At 35.0% G+C, this 20051-nt stretch overlaps 1 protein-coding gene across 3 annotated transcripts in view; it reads right to left on the reverse strand.

Annotated features, from left to right (window-relative positions):
• The window catches only part of RGS22 (regulator of G protein signaling 22), a 187628-nt gene that overhangs the window by 100903 nt on the left and 66674 nt on the right, over positions 1-20051 (reverse strand). For 2 of the 3 annotated variants that reach the window (XM_074200605.1, XM_074200606.1), the window contains exons 11-14: positions 19342-19487; positions 6264-6378; positions 4607-4735; positions 3571-3672 (exon numbers count right to left, since the gene is read on the reverse strand). In XM_074200605.1, coding sequence (XP_074056706.1) covers positions 3571-3672; positions 4607-4735; positions 6264-6378; positions 19342-19487 — 492 coding nt within the window. The remainder of the gene's footprint in view (positions 1-3570; positions 3673-4606; positions 4736-6263; positions 6379-19341; positions 19488-20051) is intronic. The other variant, XM_074200607.1, reaches the window with a different exon arrangement.

Below are 20051 nucleotides of genomic sequence, written 5' to 3' on the forward strand. Positions count from 1 at the left end.
CAACTCTAGAGTTCTGTTCATGCACCTGAACATACAATACCAATCCAATGAAAAACACTTAGCTCCCATTACTTGGATAAAAATGTCAGGACCACCCTGGAATATTTAGTTGGCATAAATATAAAGAAAAGTAGAAGTAGCAAACTATAAGAGTAATGGATGACTGTGAGCAAAAGAAAAACCAGACTGGGAAGCAACAAACGTCCTTCCCAATATGATCATTATTTGCCATGTAAACTTTTCAAGTGTAATTAGGGATAAGCTTTATGGTTGTGGCTATTTAGAGACAGCCTAGATCTCATTTTAAAGCACTTTCAGGACAATGCCTAAGTAGCATAGACGTGTATATATGGCCTGGTCATATCATTCTTATTTCAAAATTTGTTTCTCTGAGAAAGTATGAAAAGGAAGAGTCCATCCTTGTGCTCTGAAAAAACAGCTAATGAACCACTAAGTTCTTGAGCCAGAGAAAAAGAATTTATTTGGTTCCTCCTAATTTTTTCTACAGTGCTAATTATAAGTACAAATTGGAGAGATAAAGGACACCTGGAAAGACAAGTGTTTTTATGCAATTTTTTCCTATAATTGCGAAGACAACAGATACAAAAGAAAATGGCTTCTTCTGGGCTCGTGTGACTGCAACTGCTCTCAAAAATTACCAACAATTAATCTCCCTGACTTTAGGGTCTTCTCATTTCAATTCATCTTCCAAACAAATGTCAAAATGGTTTTTCTGATGTTTGAGTCTAACCATGTCTCTCCCCTTTTCAATAGACTGCAGTGATTCTCTACTACTTCTGGGATGAAAGGATACCCTTTACAACATGGTCAAAATCTATCTTCCAGTCTTATTTACTCATTACTTTCTTTCCCAGTATTTACAATCCAACCAACTGGCCTTGCTCTTCTTCACCTATCACCCTACATGTCTCATCTCCCCTGGAACACACAATCTCATCACTCCACCTCTCAGAAGCCAAACTTAAGTCATGAAAACATAAACAAAGGAAAGATAATCATAATGGAAACAATTTGAGAACATTAGTTCCTTTAAATTTCCTCTTGTAATCCCAACTGTATAACAGTAGTTGGAAGAGGCTCTGACTCAAAATGGAAAGTCTACAAAGGCAAAACAAGTACTCTGCCTTTTGTCAAATTGCTGTTCTTTGAATATATATTTCTAATTTTTGCTAGGATCAGGGATGAATTAAAACTTTCTTACTGTAAGGAAGCAAAACTATTAGCTATTAAAGACTTGTAAAGGAATTTATTCCTAGAACTGGTGCTATGAGAAATGACAAGCAGGATGCTTTATAAAAAACAACAACCTGGAAAGACTTACAAGAACTGATGCAAAGTGAAATGAGCAGAACCAGGAGAACATTGTACATAGTAACAGCAATATTGTATGGATGATCAACTATGAATGACTTAACTACTCTCAACAATATAATGATGTGGAACAACTCTTAAGAACTTATGAGGAGGGGTGGCTAGGTGGCACAGTGGATAAAGCACTGGCCAAGGAGTCAGGAGTACCTGGGTTCAAATCCAGTCTCAGACACTTAATAATTACCTAGCCATGTGGCCTTGGGCAAGCCACTTAACCCCATTGCTTTGCAAAAACCTAAAAAAAAAAAAAAACAACACTTATGAGGAAAACTGTTATTCTTCACCAGAGAAAGAATTGCTGAAATCTGCATGCAGAGTAAAACGTTCTTTAAAAATAAAATAATAGGGGTAGTTAGGTGGCACAGTAGATACAGTACTAGCCCTGGAGTCAAGAGTACCTGAGTTCAAATCCAGCTTCAGACACTTAGTAATTACCTAGCTGTGTGACCTTCAGCAAGTCACTTAACCCCCCTCGCCTTGCAAAAAAACTTTTTTTTAATTAAATAAATAAAAAAATAAAGTAGCCATGCCAATCAAACTTCCAAAATTACTTTATGGAGCTGGAAAAAAATAATAACAAAATTCATCATCAAGGTTACTTTTGATCATTCACAACTCCACCAAAAATGCATTAGTATCCCAGTTTTTCCATATCCCCTCCAACATCCATCATTTTTCTTTTGGTCACATTAGCCAATTTGATGAGGTGTGAGGTGGTACCTCAAAGGTGTTTTTATATGCACTTCTCTAATAGTGATTTAGAGTATTTTTCATATCCTCTGAATTTTTGCTTACTTCTTTCTTCTTTCTTTCTTTCCTACCTACCTTCCATATTCTTTCTTACTATTTTCATGTACAAAATGACAGGTTGGTTAGTTTTGCAAAACTGGGGCTTTTTTCTTCTTTTTTTTTTACAAGGGAATAGCTTGCTAGGTTGAAAATGGCAGAGAGAGAGAGATATTCAGAAATAAAAATGATATAAAAAAGAAAGAAAAATAAATAATTTAAATTAAAAAAAGAAAATACATTAGTAATAAAAGCAAAAGGTACCATGACAGAAAGGATAAGAGAGGTAATAAGGGGGAAAAAAGGAAGCAGAGATTTGCATATTTGCATACACGCAAAAAAGTGAAGCTATGCAATCTCAGAAAACTATACTATCAAATTGGAGATTCAATTTTAAAATTAAAACCACTGCCCTACTTCTTATGTATAGGTTCGTGGTAGGAAATACAAAGCTGTACTCTGTCAGCTATTTATAAAATGAATTATTTAAGGTCAGGTTTAGGCTGGTGGAAATCTCTGTAAATATTTAGCAAATCCCCAGTAAAACTGCAACAAATGCTATTCCTTTTCTTTAGCTCAATTTCCATGTAGATTCTCTTGTGAATGAGACAATTACTGAAAATACAAATTACTTAGGCAATCAACTTGTATAGAACCACTGAGTAATTTTCTAGGTTTAAAAACCCTTTCTTTCAAAGATCATGAAATGACATAAAGAGAGACAAAATTTATCCTAGTCATGATTTTTCTCCTTTTCTTTCTATTTGAAAAAGAGACCTATTTCTCCATCTCCTCTTCTTGAGCATGCCCTTTCTCCATTCCATCTCCACCCGATGTCTCTAGGTTGTCAAAACATTTATTAAAAAAAAAATTCTCTCTGATACAAAATTAAACAAATGCCAGTTTCACATGATTCAGAAGTTAATTATAGGCAAACTATTAATATATCAGGAATTAGTCATTACATTAAATCAACAGACCAAGGTGATCCAGGAATTAGTTCCCTCTACAAACTCAGTAAAGGTCACCTCTAGTCTTGTCATTATATACACTCCTATATGCTCTAATGATTCCTTAAAAAGGCCCATTTTGGCTTGCATCCTGCTCACCTAGTTAAAAAAAATCATAATTTGGAGCAAAGTAGAATGAAGTCGAGGGGTGGAATAGATGAGAGAAGATAAAATAGTTGGCACCAAAGAAGAAATATAAAACAATTCAAATAAAAAAGATAAAAACCAAGAACTAACATATCCAATTATAGGATGATAGATTGTTATTTAAGTAATCTCACAGCAACAATTTAATCACTAACTTTATACTTCTAGAATTCTTGTGGGGTTGGACAGATCTATCCATTTTCAAGGACCTGAACAGATATTATTTTCTACTTACTTGTGCCTGTTGGGATACTTTAAAAGGCTGAAGTGTTTCTTGGTAGAATAGTTGATGAAAAGATTGCAGGTCAAACCAAAAGTATGCACTGTTCTTCCAAAGCTACAGATGGAAAAAATACATAAATTATTACCACCTAATTATTAGGTCTCTAAAAAGTTCTAATTTCTGACGCAAGTAACTGTTTAGTTCCTTAGGGGTCATCCTAAATCAGGTTCAATTTAAAGTGGTTTTAATCTTCTATCATGTACTGGTAATCTATTTAGTGGAACTGTCACTAGAACATTATATTCTTAAAATGTATCTTCCTTGTAAAATTGGCCATTAAAATAGTAAAAATCCTAATTAACATTTTAAAAATAACCGCATTTATGTGGAATAAAGCCAAAAACTGAATGCATTTTAATACTTTATGTGCAAAGTTACATCATTATGAAACCAAATTCTATTCTAACATTTGAGGCAGTTTAAATGCTTTTGGTTTTTGACTTGGGCAAAATTATAGTTTAATAAAAAGTTTGGAGAAAAGAATAAATTTTGGGAGGAACGTTTGCAAATTTTTTGTTAATTCTGGTTAATGTTTAAAAGAACTTACAATTATAGGATATGTAAAACAACGATGTGGATTTAAACTATACTACTGATACTATTTACAATCCTGAAAAGATATAATAAGAAGTCATTGTTTATGGTAAAACCTCAGGACAATTTAAGTACAAGTAATATTAGATCATTATTCTAAATTTTCTAACTACTAAAAGCTTCTACTAGCATTTAGTTACACAATCACAAATCTTCACCTAAATACATTTTAGGTATTCATTGTGTTTTTAATGTAAGAATAGACAATGAAAAATTATCATCTATATGTTTGAATTATAGCCAAGTAACAATACAGAATTTCCTACAATAGGGAGAGGTTTTGACACCAAAGAGAACTTTGCTGAGATGTCTTTTTTTTAATCTTCCCTTTCCCTCTACTTTTCATGGAATGAACTATTAACTTTCAGAGGTTAAATATATGTTCAATTTCTACCTTGTTCCCTGAATTTTCACAGAACTTGGTGAAGAAGTAACCAGCTCTATTTTCCACATACAAAGATTGCAGTAAGTTTTCCAATTCATTTCCAAACAAGGTAGCACTATCAGTTGTTGTTTTTTTAACCTAGACAACAAAGCATGAGTATATTATCTTCCTAATAATAACTAGCAATTCTATAGCACTACAAGATATGCAAAGGGCTGTGTGTGTGATGACCTCCTTTGTTCTTCACAACCACCCTAGGAGCAGAGACTGTTAAATCCCCCTTTGCAGATGTTTCTTCACCTATTTATCATCTGAGTCAGAAGGCAAACTCAGGTTTTTCTAACTTCATATTCAGAGTTTTACATTACTTTCAATTTTCTTAGAAGGGAGGCACAAAGTGATGGATTTCATCAGATCCATAAAACTCATTTTCCTCTGGCCTACAATTCACTTTATTTTTGTACCATTTATGTAACTGATGCAGCATGGTCTTTTCTGATGGTTATAAGTAGTCCATGGAGCTAACAATGGCAGTCGTCCTTGTTCTATTATGAAAGCGTATAATTTTAAACTTCCTTTTGAACTTAAGATACTTGAGTTTCAGGTACAATGATGTATTTTTTTTACCCTTGGAAGGAAGTCTTCCAAGTTTCTGTTGGTGGCCTTCAGAGTTACTATTCTTTTTGCCTTGAGGTGCTGCTATTATAGCCATAAGAAGGTAATAAAGAAACCATGTTTAGAACTTTTAATTGGCCTGAGGGGACTCTCTTAAGAGTTCCACACTAGACTGTGGCCTGCAGCCACATGGTCATGTAAGTCCTCATAAAAACTTTGCTGCTTATGCATTTCTTTGCCAACAAAACTGGCAATCCTTATGTCATCCTAGAAACATGAATTGCTGGCTCCATTTCCTTCTCTGAACTGATGTGAATGTCCTATGTTCATAATAAAGGGACCCAAAAATAAGATGAATTTATTTGTTTGTTTCATTAAACCTCAAACTTTTCTTTGGCATCTGGGATGCAAAACATGATGATTTAAGTAAGGTTCTTGTTATCTCTCTTGTTTTAGGAAATCTTAACCAGTGGTATCATAAACCAAACAATTCAATAAAAGAAAGCAAGAGAATTGGTTCTAATGAGAAGAAAAAAAGTCCAAAAATAATAACTACACAAAATTATACCTTTACTTTAGTCTATATCCAGAGATTGAAGAATCTATAAAAGATTATTGACATCTAGAGAGAATAAAAATGATATACAGAATAAGGACATTAGATTGTACTAATTTGGAAATAAAGTGTCTAACTTTTGGAAACTAAATTCTGAAAGGCTGTTATCAACTATTACCCTATTAATATCATAGTCTTCTATATTGTATGAAAAAGTGTCACAGGTAATTATAGAAACAATAATTGTTAATATCTAACAATATTATCTTTACTGATACCTTGAAACTATGCTGATCTGGCCCTATCAACTTTGGTACTAAAGAACAATAAATATGATATTTTCATTTAAAAAAGAAAATGTGGGGAAAACATCTTACAAAGGAAAAGTATATATTACTTTATAAAAAACATTCTCAAAAAACCCCACTTATGTTATTAAAGAATCCCAGCATCATAAAATCATGTACCAGGTTGACCACTGTTCAAAATACTTACAGTTGTTTCTTTAATATAGCTGAACTTTCTATCTAACTGAGGCTTTAGACACTCAGAAATGTCAGTAAAAGATGTCAAACGTGCAACTTTGGGGCTTACAGTCATGCACTCTGTACTAGAAAAAAAAAGAGATAAGGAACCCAACAAATTAAATCAAATCAATATTTTTGATGATTATTACATGAAAGGTATCATGCTTAGAATAATAAAGGATATAATGATAGCACAGTATATAAGGAAAGTACAGTACCAGAAAAAAGACACACAAGAACAAAGCAAAATAACATGAGTCAAATTGTTAAGTGCCTAATAGGCAGTAGAGACAATAAAACAATTACCTATTTTAAAGGGAAAGTCCTTGTGAGATTAGAGCACAGAGATGGAATTTAAGAAATAGGATATAGATGAATAGAAAGGAAAAGGCAGTATAAATCAGAGGTATCAATAAAATCAAAATTAAGGAGATGAAGAAATACAATTTGTTCATGTGACAGTTGTTCAAAAGTGGAGGGTTCACATAGGAAAGAACTGCTCTTTACGTTTCAGATTATGGAGATAATAAACAAGGCTAGGGAATGTGTGCTTTATTCTCTGAGCTATGGGGAGCTACTAAAAATTTCTTTTAAGTTGTTTTGTATTATAAACATAATCATGAACAAAGACAAATCTTTTTACCTCTGGCATCTTTTTATCCCCTTTATTTAAATTTTATTTTATTCTTCCAATTACATGCAAAGGTAAATTTTAATATTCATCCACTCCAAGTTTATGGGTTCTACATTTTTATAACACTCTCCTTTCCCTGGCAGCGAACTGTTATACATGTACAACCATGTTTAACATAATTTCATGTTGAGAAAGAAGAAGTAGAATTAAGGGGGGGAACCATGAGAAAGAAAGGAAGAATAACAGAAATTTTGTTTAAAAAGTGAGCATAATATGCTTTGTTCTGCATTCAAAATTCATAGTTTGTTCTCCGAATGTGGATGGCATTTTCCTGAACAAGTCTCTCAGGATTGTTTTTGATCACTGAAGTGCTGAAGGTTGCTATATCCATCATAGTTGATCATCTCACAACGTTGTTTAACTAGTTATCTTTCCTCTGTAATTAATTTCCAGTTTATACTATACATGTTTTGTTAGTACAAAATTGCTTTCATGCCATCTCTTAATGGATTGTGAGCCCCTTGAGGGAGGGAATGAATTTTTTTCTTCATTCACATATACAGTCCAATGTCTGGTATATTGTAGACACATAGTAAATGTTTATTGATTGACATAAAACTCTTAGAATTTAATAAATTAGACTAAAAAAAAGAATAGGAACTGAACTTATGATTACAATGGAAAAGAGAACTCTGTGGTTATGAAAATCCTCTTTCTGATAGATTTACTATGCAAAGTTTGAAGAGAGTTGTCTATGATCCTGAGAGGTTATATACCTTGCCAAGGTTTACATTATGCATCAGAGGAAGGCCATGAACCCAAGTTTTCCTAGTTTCAAGATCAGTTTTCTATTAACTGTATATGTTTCTCCTTTGTAGGAACCAAGCAAAAAAGATATTTTCTCTATGTCTGTTTCTAAGTCTATCTGAAATCCAGCTTCTTTTGAATTTTTACTTTAAAAAAAAGTAGTCAATATTTATACAGTCCTATTTTAACCTAGCTATGCATTTCATACAAGTTTTTATTTTCTTATGAGATTCTTATTTATCATTTTTATGAAATATACTTTATATTAAATTTTGTTTTTACAATGAACATTGTCATCTGCAAAATAATAATTGCATTGCCTCTTTGCCTATGCTTATTTCAATTTACTTTTTATTGGCTTATTACTATAAGTATTGTTTATAGTATTAAACTGAATAGTAACGGTAATAGTAGACAGACTTACTTTATTATTATAATCTTATTGGATCAGTTGCTAGTAAAGTTCCATTAAAAGTGATACTGGTCTCTGAGATACCACCTCACACCTCTCAGACTGGCCAATATGACCAGAAAGGACAATGATCAATGTTGGAAGGGATGTGGGAAATCTGGGACACTAATACATTGTTGGTGGAGCTATGAACTCATCCAACCATTCTGGAGAGCAATTTGGGATTATGCCCAAGGGGCAACAAAAAATGTGCACACTCTTTGATCCAGCAATACCACTCCTGGGTCTATACCCTGAAGAGTTGATGAAAAAGGGTAAAAACATCACGCATACAAAAATATTTATAGCAGCCCTGTTTGCGGTGGCAAAAAATTAGAAAAAAGTGAATGTCCTTCAATTGGGGAATGGTTTAACAAATGTTGGCATATGTATGTCATGGAACACTATTGCTCTATTAGAAACCAGGAGGGATGGGAATTCAGGGAAGCCTGAAAGGATTTGCATCAACTGATGCTGAGCTAGATGAGCAGAACCAGAAAAATACTGTACATGGGGGTGATGATCAACCTTGATGGACTTGCTCAATTCATCAGCAACAACCAGGGACAATTTTGGGCTATCTGCAATGGAGAAAATCATCTGTATCCAGAGAAAGAATTATGGACTTTGACCAAAGACTATTTCCTTCAAATTAGAAAAATCCCACTATATTATTATGTAATTTTACTATCTTATACTTTATACTTCTTCCTTAAGGATATGATTTCTCTGTCATCATATTCAACTGAGATCTATGTATAACATGGAACCAATATAAAGACTAACAGAATGCCTTCTGTGGAAGGTGGGGGGGAGGGGAGCAGGAATGGGGGAAAAATTGTAAAATTCAAAATCTTTCTTTAAAAAAAGTGATGCTGGATTTTAGTTTGAAAGTATATTTTGGAAAGATATTTATTTATAATTATACTTTCTACTTTTTTTTACTTTTTAAATATATTTTATTGCTTTGGGTATTGGGGGGGCTGATTTTTTTTTTGCCTCACCATAGTTTCATCCAGGTTCCTTTTCATTCTCCTTTCCAAAGAGTCATCTCCTAAACAAAATATTATTTTTAAATATAGTGGGCACTTCCGGCCAAGATGGCGGAGAGAAGACAGGCACAATTCTAAAGTTTCCTGATCTTTTCCCATCTATCATATGAAACAAACCTCTTAACAGAAATCCGACCCACAAAACCCAGAAAGAAAAGCCAGGAGAAAGAACATCCACCTCAGGATTTGTCTTTTGCAGCTTTGGGTGAGTTCGGGCAGATCAGGCCTGGATCAAACAGATTAGCAGGACCTCAGGGGCTTGAGTCAACTAGGGAGCAGAGGCACTGGTGTTGGCACTGACCCTCTGGAGTTTGCTGACAAGGCTGGGGGGAGAGTTCCAGTACAGGAAAGCTGAGGACACCATCCCTGGGCTCCTCTGGTCTGAGGAACTCTGAGTCCATGCGCTTCCATTGCAGCTGAGGCCCCTTCCCAGAACTAACAATTGCAGACTACTTCTGCCTCAGGCACAGGTGTGTGAGCAGAAGAACCAGCCCAGCTGACAATAAGGAGAGGAATGACCTCACCCCAGGGTAAAGCCCACCACTGATTGAATGCAAAAAGATTCAATAGCTTCAACTCCTCCCTTCAAGCTAAGGGAGAAGGCCTCAATCAAGGTCACAGACACTCCTGAGAAAGCAACCAGCACAAGCCTCTAGTGATCCCAACACCAAACCCCAGTGAACCAGCCCCTCCCCAACTCAAGGTCTTAGCAAAATGAAGAAGGGTCAGCGGAAAGGTGGATCCATAGAAAAATTCTTGGAAGGAAAAGACCCTAACTCAGAGAGACCTATAACCTTTGAGGAGAATATGATCTGGTCTCCAGTACAGAAAGACTCCCTTGAAGAAATAAGGAAGGAGTTTAAAAATCAATTGGAAAATTTGGCAAAAGAAACCCAAGAGAAGATTAATACCTTGCAACAAGAAAACAAATCCTTAGAAAATACAATTGGATAAATACAAAATGAGAATAAATCTCTCAGATCCTCAATTGGGCAAATGCAAAAAGAAAATAATTCTCTCAAAACCTCAATTGGTCAAATGGAAAGCTCTTTCAAAAGTAGAATTGACCAATTGGAAAAGGAATTGCAAAAGGTTAATGAAGAAAATTCTTCTGTAAAAAAAAAAAAGAATAGAGTCTGCAGAAACTAATGACTTCATGAAACAGCAAGAGCCTGTCAAACAAAATCAAAAAATAGAAAAAATAGAAGAAAATGTAAAATACCTCATCAGCAAAACCACTGACCTCGAGAATAGGTCAAGAAGGGGTAACCTGAAAATTATTGGGCTTCCTGAAAAGACTGAAGAGAAAAAAAAAGCCTGGACTTAATGGATCTAGTGATGGAAAATTTCCCTGACATCATGGAACCAGAGAGCAAAGTAGTTATTGAAAGAATACATCGATCCCCTCCAGAAAAAGATCCTAAAATGAAAACACCATGGAATGTTATAGCCAAATTCCAGAACTATCAGATAAAAGAGAAAATCCTGCAAGCAGCCAGAAAGAAACAATTTAAATATCAAGGAGCCACAGTAAAGATTACACAGGACCTGACTGCATCAACATTAAAGGATCGAAGGGCCTGGAACAAGATATTTTGAAGAGCAAGGGAGTTTGGAATGCAGCCAAAATCCACTATCCCACAAAGCTGAGCCTTCTCTTCAAGGGAAAACAACAGACATTTAATGAAATGGAAGAATTCCAAAAATTCCTGATGAAAAGACCAGAGCTAAATAGAAAATTTGGACATCAAACAGGAGGTTCAAGAGACACATGAAAAGGTTAAAACGGGGGGGGGGGTGCTGTAAAAGAAAAAAAACAGCTATCCAACAAGTTGAAATTGGCTATATCCCAGCATGGGGGAAAAGTTCTTCATAAATCTTGAGAATTGTAACTCTAACAGAGAGAATATACCTAGCCAGAAGTGATGGACATTCATGACCTATCCATGAGACTGCAATCCAATGGGATGTAACTGGCTTTAACCCCACTTGGGAGAAAGACTCTAATAACTCTCAAGAATTTTAACTCTATTAGATAGAATGTACTTAGATAGAAGTGACGGATACTCAGAATTTTCTATGACTCAGATAGAATGATTTTTAAAAACACTACCTCCTTAAAAAGGGGGACAGGAAGGAGATGGGAGGAGGGAGAGGATTGAATGGGGTAAATCTCATTACATTAAGAGGTACAAAATACCTATGGTAATAGAGGGGGAAGAAGGGAGGAGATGAGAAACACCTGAATCTTCTTCTCATCATACTTGGCTTAAAGTCAACTTACACATACTCAGTTAACTTAAGAAACATCTAACCTTTCAAGTATTAAAAGGGAAAAAGGGGAGTGGGGACAGAGAAAGGGAGGGGGAGGGGAGAGGAACTAACAAAAGGAAGGGAAAGGGGAAAGAAAGGGGAGGGAGTGATATAGGAGGGCAAATACATTGAAGGGGGTTGATATTCAGAAACAAAATACTGGGGAATACGGATAAAGGGGGAAAGGGGGAAAAATACAAACAGAGGGAAGATAGCATAGAAGGCAATAAAGAATTAGTAATCATAACTTTGAATGTGAATGGGATGAACTCTCCCTTAAAACATAAGCGAATAGCAGAGTGGATTAAAAACCAGAACCCTACAATATGATTTCTCTCTCAACACACTCAATTTGGATCAATGTACAACCAGTGGGGGGGGGGGGTAAGATTGGGAGGAAAAATTGTAAAACTCAAATCTTTAAAAATAAATAAATAAATAAATAATTGGATGATTGAATGAATGAATGAATGAATAAATAAATAAATGGACAGAGAAATGAATGAATGAATGAATGAATATAGTGGGCAGCTAGGTGTGATGCAGTTGATAAGAGCACTGGGCCTAGAGTCAAAAAGATCTTTAAATCCAGGCTCAGGTACTTACTAGCTGGGTGAACCTGGGTAAATCTCTCTTTCATCTATAAAATGAGTTGGAAAAGGAAATGCAAACCACTCCAATATCTTTGCCAAGAAAACTCCAAGTCATGAAGAAAGAACTAAACAACAATTTTTAAAGAACAAAAAGAAAAATAAATATAACTGAACAATATATATGAAAAAATCTACACATTTCTACGAATGTGTTAATATGTTGTAATTATTTTGAGAAGAATCTGTTTATAATCTTTGACTACTTATCTATTGGGGAATGGCTTTTGGTGTCCTATATCAGGCCACAATTTCAGAATTTTTCAGATTCTTGAAGTCAAACATTTGTTTTCAAGGACCAAAAATTAGGCATTGTCTTTTAACAAAATGATCTTTTCAAGTACCAAATCCCTGAAGACAACAACCAGTGCAAGGCCCCTATCTCCCTTCACAGAACATCTCTCCTTTGCTTATTATATAGGAGCAGCATTCATTAGTAGCACAACCAACCAAAACAAGGCATTCCTCTTTTATCCCCTTTCTCGCACTCTCTGACACCTCATTCTTTCCCCTACAGACTCTCCCCTCTCTGAAAGACAACAGCTGTCATCTTCCCCTCATTCTCACCCAAGACTTGACTAGTGCACATCATTTTCTCCTCCCCTAGTCATTTTTTTCAATTCTCCCCCAGTCATTTAATATATGCTCCCATTTTGTAATTTAGTCCCATTGAAAACAAAAACTTGTACATAGGGTGCTGTGTGACTCAGTCTATGATCCCCAGATTCATCTCACCACCATCACCTCTACCTGACTTCCACCTTCAACCTCCTTTTCTTTTGTATGTTTAGAATAGAGTCTGGTCTCTCTTTGGTGTTATTCTATTGCTATTGTCTTTGACTGCAGTATTCATTCACTTCTCTTAAATTTCTGTTGTTTCATGTATTTAACTCTTCAAGATTAGTTTTCTTTCCAAGAATATTATACATTCTCTCTGTTACTGGATGTTCTTTTTGCATTTATGGTTATGCTCAGATTTGTCAGGTAGCTCACCTTTGGCTCCATTGCTTTTCCACATTATTCCATTTTCTCCTGCATTTTCTTATGGGTGCAAAATTATCCAATATTATTTTTAACTTCCTTTCCTTTGTATTTGAGATCTCTTTTTTTGACTACTTGCATAATTTGTTGTTTTTACAATGCAATTTTTAAATGAAAATTCTATATCCCTTGGAGTTTGCAGCCTCAGGTTGATGGGGTTTGTTTTCTTCCTCCTTCTGGAGATGACCTATGGATCTTTTGGACTAGAACTTGTAATATTTTGTATTATGGTGTTTGGTTTCCTTGACTTGCTATTTTCTTCTAGGAGACTTATGATCTTTAAATTATCTCTACATTCTGTATCTGAAATCATATTTTGTATGTGAGGATAGTATGTTGTCTCTCTCTTTTGAATGTTATTTTATTTTTTTCAAATATAAATATAGTTTTCAGCATTCTACCTCCTTTCCTTCCCTCAGTGAATAGTCTGATATGGGATATATAAGTGTATACCAATGTTTATCATATTTCCATATTAGTCACATTGTGAAAGAAGAATCAGAACTAAAGGAGAAAAAGTAGGAGAAAGAAAAAATGTAAAACGTTTTTAAAAAGTAAAAATAATATGCTTTGGTTTACATTCAAATTCTATAGTTTTTCCTCTGGATGTACATGGCATCTTCTATCACTGAATCTTTTAGAATTGTCCTTGATCACTGAAGTGCTGAGGAGCTAAGTCCATCATAATTGATCATCATACAATGTTGCTGTTAATGTGTTTAATGTTTTTCTGGTTCTGCTCACTTTAATCAGCATCAGCTCATGCAAATCTTTCCAGGCTTTTCTTAAGTCCGCCTGCTCATGATTTCTTAAAGAATAGTATTCTACATTCACAGTCCATAATATATTCAACCATTCCCCAATTGATGGGCATTCCCTCAATTTCCAATTCTATGCCACTACTACAAAAATAGTTGCAATAAATATTTTTGTACATGAGTCATTTTTCCCCCTTTTTTTGTGATCTCTTTGATATATAGACCTAGCAGTGGTATTGGTTCAAAGGGTATGCAGTTTTTTTTTGTTTTGTTTTGTGGTTTTTTTAGGTTTTTGCTAGGCAAATGTGGTTAAGCGGCTTGCCCAAGGCCACACAGCTAGATAATTATTAAGTGGCTGAGGCCAGATATGAACTCAGGTACTCCTGACTCTAGGGCTGGTGCTTTATCCACTACACCACCTAGCCGCCCCGGGTATGCAGTTTTATAGTCCTTTGGGCATAGCTCCAAATTGCTCTCCAGAATTGTTGGATCAGTTCACAACTCCACCAAGAATAGTATGATCTCTTTTAATGTTATTGCTTCTCTTCTTCCAGACTGTCTTTCACTTCTGTGTATTTGTATTTCCTATCATTTAATGAGACTTCCCATTACTTATGAGGCAATGTGTTTCTTTCTGATGTTTTCCCTGTTGGTTTTTCTGCTTATTGAGGTCTTTTAGTTTTCAGTCATTTCCCCTATATTTTGTTTGCTTTCTCATCCTCCCCTCTTGTGACCTGTGATAGACTGATCATATCCCTGGTGGACAGATCTCAAAGTGTCTCAGGTCTCTTCCTTAAACGGGAAATTCAAGATTGGCCAGTCTAGGTCTCTATCCTAAGTGACTTTGGGGTTGACAGAAGAATAGAATTGTCCCTAACTATATACTAGGCTCTTTTTCTCAGGTTTAGTGGAATGCCAAAGCACCTCCACCCACATGGTGTCCTGCACCCCTGGTTCATCAGGTTCTCTGGCCCAGTGTTAGAGAGTACTGCCATGCTTCTGCTAATATAGCTACCATTTGGAATCTGGATCTCTGTGGCATTGAGAGAAAGGGGTAAGGGCATGGTATTGCTCTTTTATAAACCCAGGTTATCTGTTCTCTCTCTGCCTCTGCTCTCCTGAAGCATTCAATGCAGTTTGGAGTTTGGATTTCTGCATACTAGAAAAGGGACTGAGGGAGGGGGGAAGGGAAGGGGTTAAGGAGAAGGAGTCAGGAAATAATGTGACATTCTTTTGCAAGACCGAGGTTGACTAGTGAGCATGGTGGATGATGAATAAAACTCATGAGATTTTTCTTCTTTGCTTTTTGGGTCCTAGACCAAGAGGACAGCTAAAATTGTTTTATCTCTGGTGCATTATTTCTACTTTGGAAATTTTGATAAGTTATGAGGATCTGAAAATAGATCTAAATGTCATCTTGTTGGTCATGTGACTGCTTCTAAATTCTGAGTAAATCCCTAATATCCACTGTCAAGTTCCCACCCAATCTTCAGTCTCTAACACCACCCTTAAGTATATATCACCGTCTACCCTGGATCTGTGCCCTGAAAATGGGCAGTGAATGACAGAGCTGCCAATAGGCTTTGATACCTGAATCCTGTACATGGGCAGCCCTTCTTTGTAAGTCAATGTCCTCTTCTTATCCAGAGGTATAGTCTTGATCTTTGTACCAGGGAATCATGTTGGGAATACTCTAGTGTCCATAGACATGGTCTGGTCTCATTATGCTCAACCCTACTAGAAAAATGGCATGGTAATTTTTTTCTTAAATTTCCCAAACAGGATTCTGTCTGGCATATTTTCTAGATTTTAAAGAAATTGTGGAAGAAGGAGAGGAAATTTAGTTGAACTTCTTCCTGTTACTCTACAATTTTGGCTTGGCTTTGCATCATAGTATTTCATTTAGAAGCAGCATGACAAAGTAAATAAGCTAGTCTCTGAGTCATGGAGCCCACTCTCATGCTGACTCTGACACATTTTAGTTGTATGACCATGGACAACTCAACTAAAAACTCTCAGTGACCCATGCAACTCTGTTACAGGTAACTGTAAACTTCTATCCGTAGAGGAAGTTATTTCTGATAGTTCAAGTGTAAGATGATAAGGGTCTGAACTAAGCTGATGACACAGAAAAGGGAAAAAGGGAATGAATTTGAGAAAAATTGTTAAAAAACATAAATATGGAGAAGAAATTTAAAAAATTTTAAATTGAATTAAAATTTAAAAATAATCTTAAAGCTTTAAAATCTGATGTTAAAAAATAGGAAATTGGAAGGGACACTAGTTTGGGGGGAAGATGAAGAAATCTATTGTTGATTTTATATGGGAGTTTCATTCACTTACTCATATCACAAATTATAATTGTGTCTTGGAGAATTTCCTGAAGATCAGAGAGGTTAGGGGGTCATATAACCAGTAAGTATCAGAGATAGAATATGAACCCAAGTCTTGTTGACACCCATTAAAGCACTATATTTCATCTATTATCTCACAATGTTTTTTAAATAATAGTATAGTGAAAATTAAAACAGTATTTCATTATTTGCAATAATAGATAAAATGTAAGTCTGACTAACTATAATAGCCAATCTTAGTCCTAGAGAAATAAAATACAATAGCTCTCACTTCTCCCAGCAGAAGTCGGGGGTGGGGGGAGCCCATGGGTACAGGACATTACAAATGTTATTCAAAAAGGGACACATTATCAGTTGGTTTTGCTTGGTTGTTTTTCCTTAAAAGTGTAAGTTCCATACTGAGAAAAGAAATTATATTTGGAAGTAACAGGAGGGTTAAAAAATCATTAAAACTCATTTTCACTATCAATACTATAATGTAACAAACCCATATTATTACCAAAATAATGCAATTTTTTTTAAAATTCAGTGAGTTCAATTGTTTTTAAAATCTTTGCATTTGATAAAAATTCTTACTTTTACTATTATTTATTAGACCATCCTTATTAACAAGTTACAAAGACTATAAATATGGGAAATCATTCATTTCTAAGATTCTAAGAATCATAAACTTTGGAATTCATTCTTTCCTGTTTCTTTTGCTTGGTCTATGATTTGTAAGTGTGACATTTAAACTATTAATACAGTATCAGTTCAAAGCAAAAAACTAAAATAAGTGGAGTTTATGTTTAATACCTTTCTGTCACCCATTCATCAACCCTGTGATCTGGATTCTGTTTCTACCACTATTTTCTCCAACATCACTGATCTCCTTTTTTGTTTATTTGGGGTTTGGGGGTTTTTTGCAAGGCAGTTGGGAATAATTGACTTGCCAAGGCTCACATAATTAGTAACTGGCAAGGATCTGAAGCCAGATTTGAACTGATGATCTCTTAATTGCTAAATCCAAGACCTTTTCATTCATCTTATTCCTTCTTGACTTTACTGAAGCATTCAACATTGTTGACAACCTGCTCTCTCTGTCTACTTTTTCTTCCCTGATTTTTACAACACTGATCCATCATGATTCTCTTCCTACCTTTTTAACTGATACTTCTCAATCTACAATTCAGGATCATCATCCATGTTCTACTCCCCATGTGTAAATATAATCCCAGGACTTTGATCTGGGCCTTTTCCTCTTCTTTCTTAAATTCTCTATCATATCTGTCTCTTTCTCTCTACACCCTCTATTACCACACTAGTCAGGCCCTGATTATTACTCACCTGGACCACTGTAATCAATAGCCTTCTAATTAGTATCTCTGTCTCTAGTCTCTCCCTTCTCTAATCCATCCATCTTCCACACAATTGCCAAACTAGTATTCTCAAATCATAGGTTTACCAACCATATCACTCCTCTACTCAAGAATCTCTAGTAACTCTAGTAAATATTTTCTGGGATTAAAAAACAACCTCTACTTATTTAAAGCTCCTTGCAACCTGGATCTCATCAATCTTTCCAGACTGGTTACACATTATTTCCTTTCAAGAGCTGCAACAATTTAATGTTTTTTCACCTTCCTAAATGATTCACTATCTCACTCTCCAGAGACTATTCCAAATCTCTTCTATCCCTCATCTTCACCTTTTGCCATTTGCTTTATGAAAGGCCTTGAAATTTTAATAACAAAAGAGAGGACAGTTGCCATGATGAACATCTTTTCATTTCCCAGTCTCTTGACATTATCTTGAAGCTTCTCTGCCCTTACTCCAGTCACTGATGTAAGGTGGCCCTTCTCACCAAAGTCAAAAGCCATTGATACTATCACATCACAGATCTACAAAGTCTCAGACTCTGTCTTGATCTCCTGTCCCATATCACTCATCATCTACATTTCACCCAGGTACACAACCTTGACTTTTTTCTCCCTTTTGCCCCCAATTCTAATCAGTTGCAAGGATATTGTCCACTCTACCTCAACCATCTACTCAACCATTACCTCAAACATTTCTCACACCAGTCCCCTTCTTTCCCCATCCATCATCCTAGTACAGGACATGATTATGTTTTTCCTGGTCTTAGGTAAACTTCCCAAATGCTCTCCCCTGCCTTTAGTCTTTCCTCTAATTCATTCTGACCATAACACTTTACTATTCAAATATATTCAGTGATTCCACAACTTGACTTCCATCTGTCTTTTTAATATTATTTATACTATTTTCACGTATTCATTTAAATGTTTAATTTAAACTCAAATTAAAATCAATAAGTATTTATTACTTGCCTGGCTAGGAAAACAAAACAAAACAAAAAAATCTTCCCTTGAGGCTTACATTCTGCTAGGGAGAAAACAAAACTGAACTATTAATCCTTTCCTGTATTCCCATCTTCTGCTCTCTGTGCATTTACACAAATAGAATGTAAGTTCCTTTAAATCAGGTCCTTTTTTTGCTCTTTGATTCTCAGCACTTAAACATAGTGCTTTACATGCAGTAGATACTTCATAACTGTTTGGTGAACTTAATTGAAAATAACAATTTTTAGAAATAAAATTCATTGATGGTAAAGGATAGGCAATGGGCAAAGAAAAAATAATAAAAAATAAAATGAAATGACAGTATTACTATTTGCTACTTAAGAGCAAGATACTCTGAGAGTTCTTAAGACAAGTTAAGTAAGACAAAGGACTCTCCCTTTGATATTAGTAATCTCTATACCCATCCATCAGTAGTATGCACTCACATGCAGAAATAACATGTAGGAATATTTACTCCTTAAACATAAGAACCTTCATCCAACACCACTCAATTCTCATTTTCTATTGAATATGAAAATCCTTCAAACAAATGAGATTTTCAGATAATGGAAACACACCTGTTTCCATTCCCAATATTATCTTGAGTGAAAAAAGAGAACAGAGACTTCCTTTGTAATTGTACCCACCTCTTCCCAGCTTGGTCCTGTTCCGAAGTTTCATTAGGAACCTCATTCATCACCACTGATTTTCTAATTGCTGAGCTTGCTTTTACAGATTTGTTGGAATACTTTCTGACAGATTTCAAAGTTTGTGGTTGAAGCAACTCTTCCTTCTAAAAAGAGATAGTATGATGTACAATGTGAAAGAATATATGGAAGAAAATATTTCCACTTTGAACCCTAATCCTCAGATCTATATTAAATTATTTAAGGATTCACATATATCATTTCCCTTATATACATCCTTGCACCAATATAGTTAAAGATTTCTTTCTATCCAAATCAACTGGATAACTAGCCCATAGAAGCCCATTTGTATTGGAAATAGAGTATATCCTTCCCTCCAAAATATTCAACTTTACAGAGAAATATTCTTCTTCTCTTAGAATATGTAGATTAAAAAAATTGCCTTAAGACTCTTGAAGAAAACCTGAACATTTTCAGGCCATTGCAAAACTATATCTTCTTTCTTTTGATATCATAACTTCATTATTGTTGTTCTAATTACTAAAAGATTTGCATTTATAAGAATGTTAGCTCCTCTTATAAGTTAAGCAGCTGCAGAACAAAAATCTACTTTATCTTTTATGTACAATATAATGCCCTACATAATAAGCATGCTTAACATCTCCTAGATTTTAAAATTATATAAAGAGAACAATTATTTAAGAATATTT

Source organism: Macrotis lagotis, chromosome X, assembly GCF_037893015.1.
Source record: "Macrotis lagotis isolate mMagLag1 chromosome X, bilby.v1.9.chrom.fasta, whole genome shotgun sequence".
Taxonomy (NCBI): domain Eukaryota; kingdom Metazoa; phylum Chordata; class Mammalia; order Peramelemorphia; family Peramelidae; genus Macrotis; species Macrotis lagotis.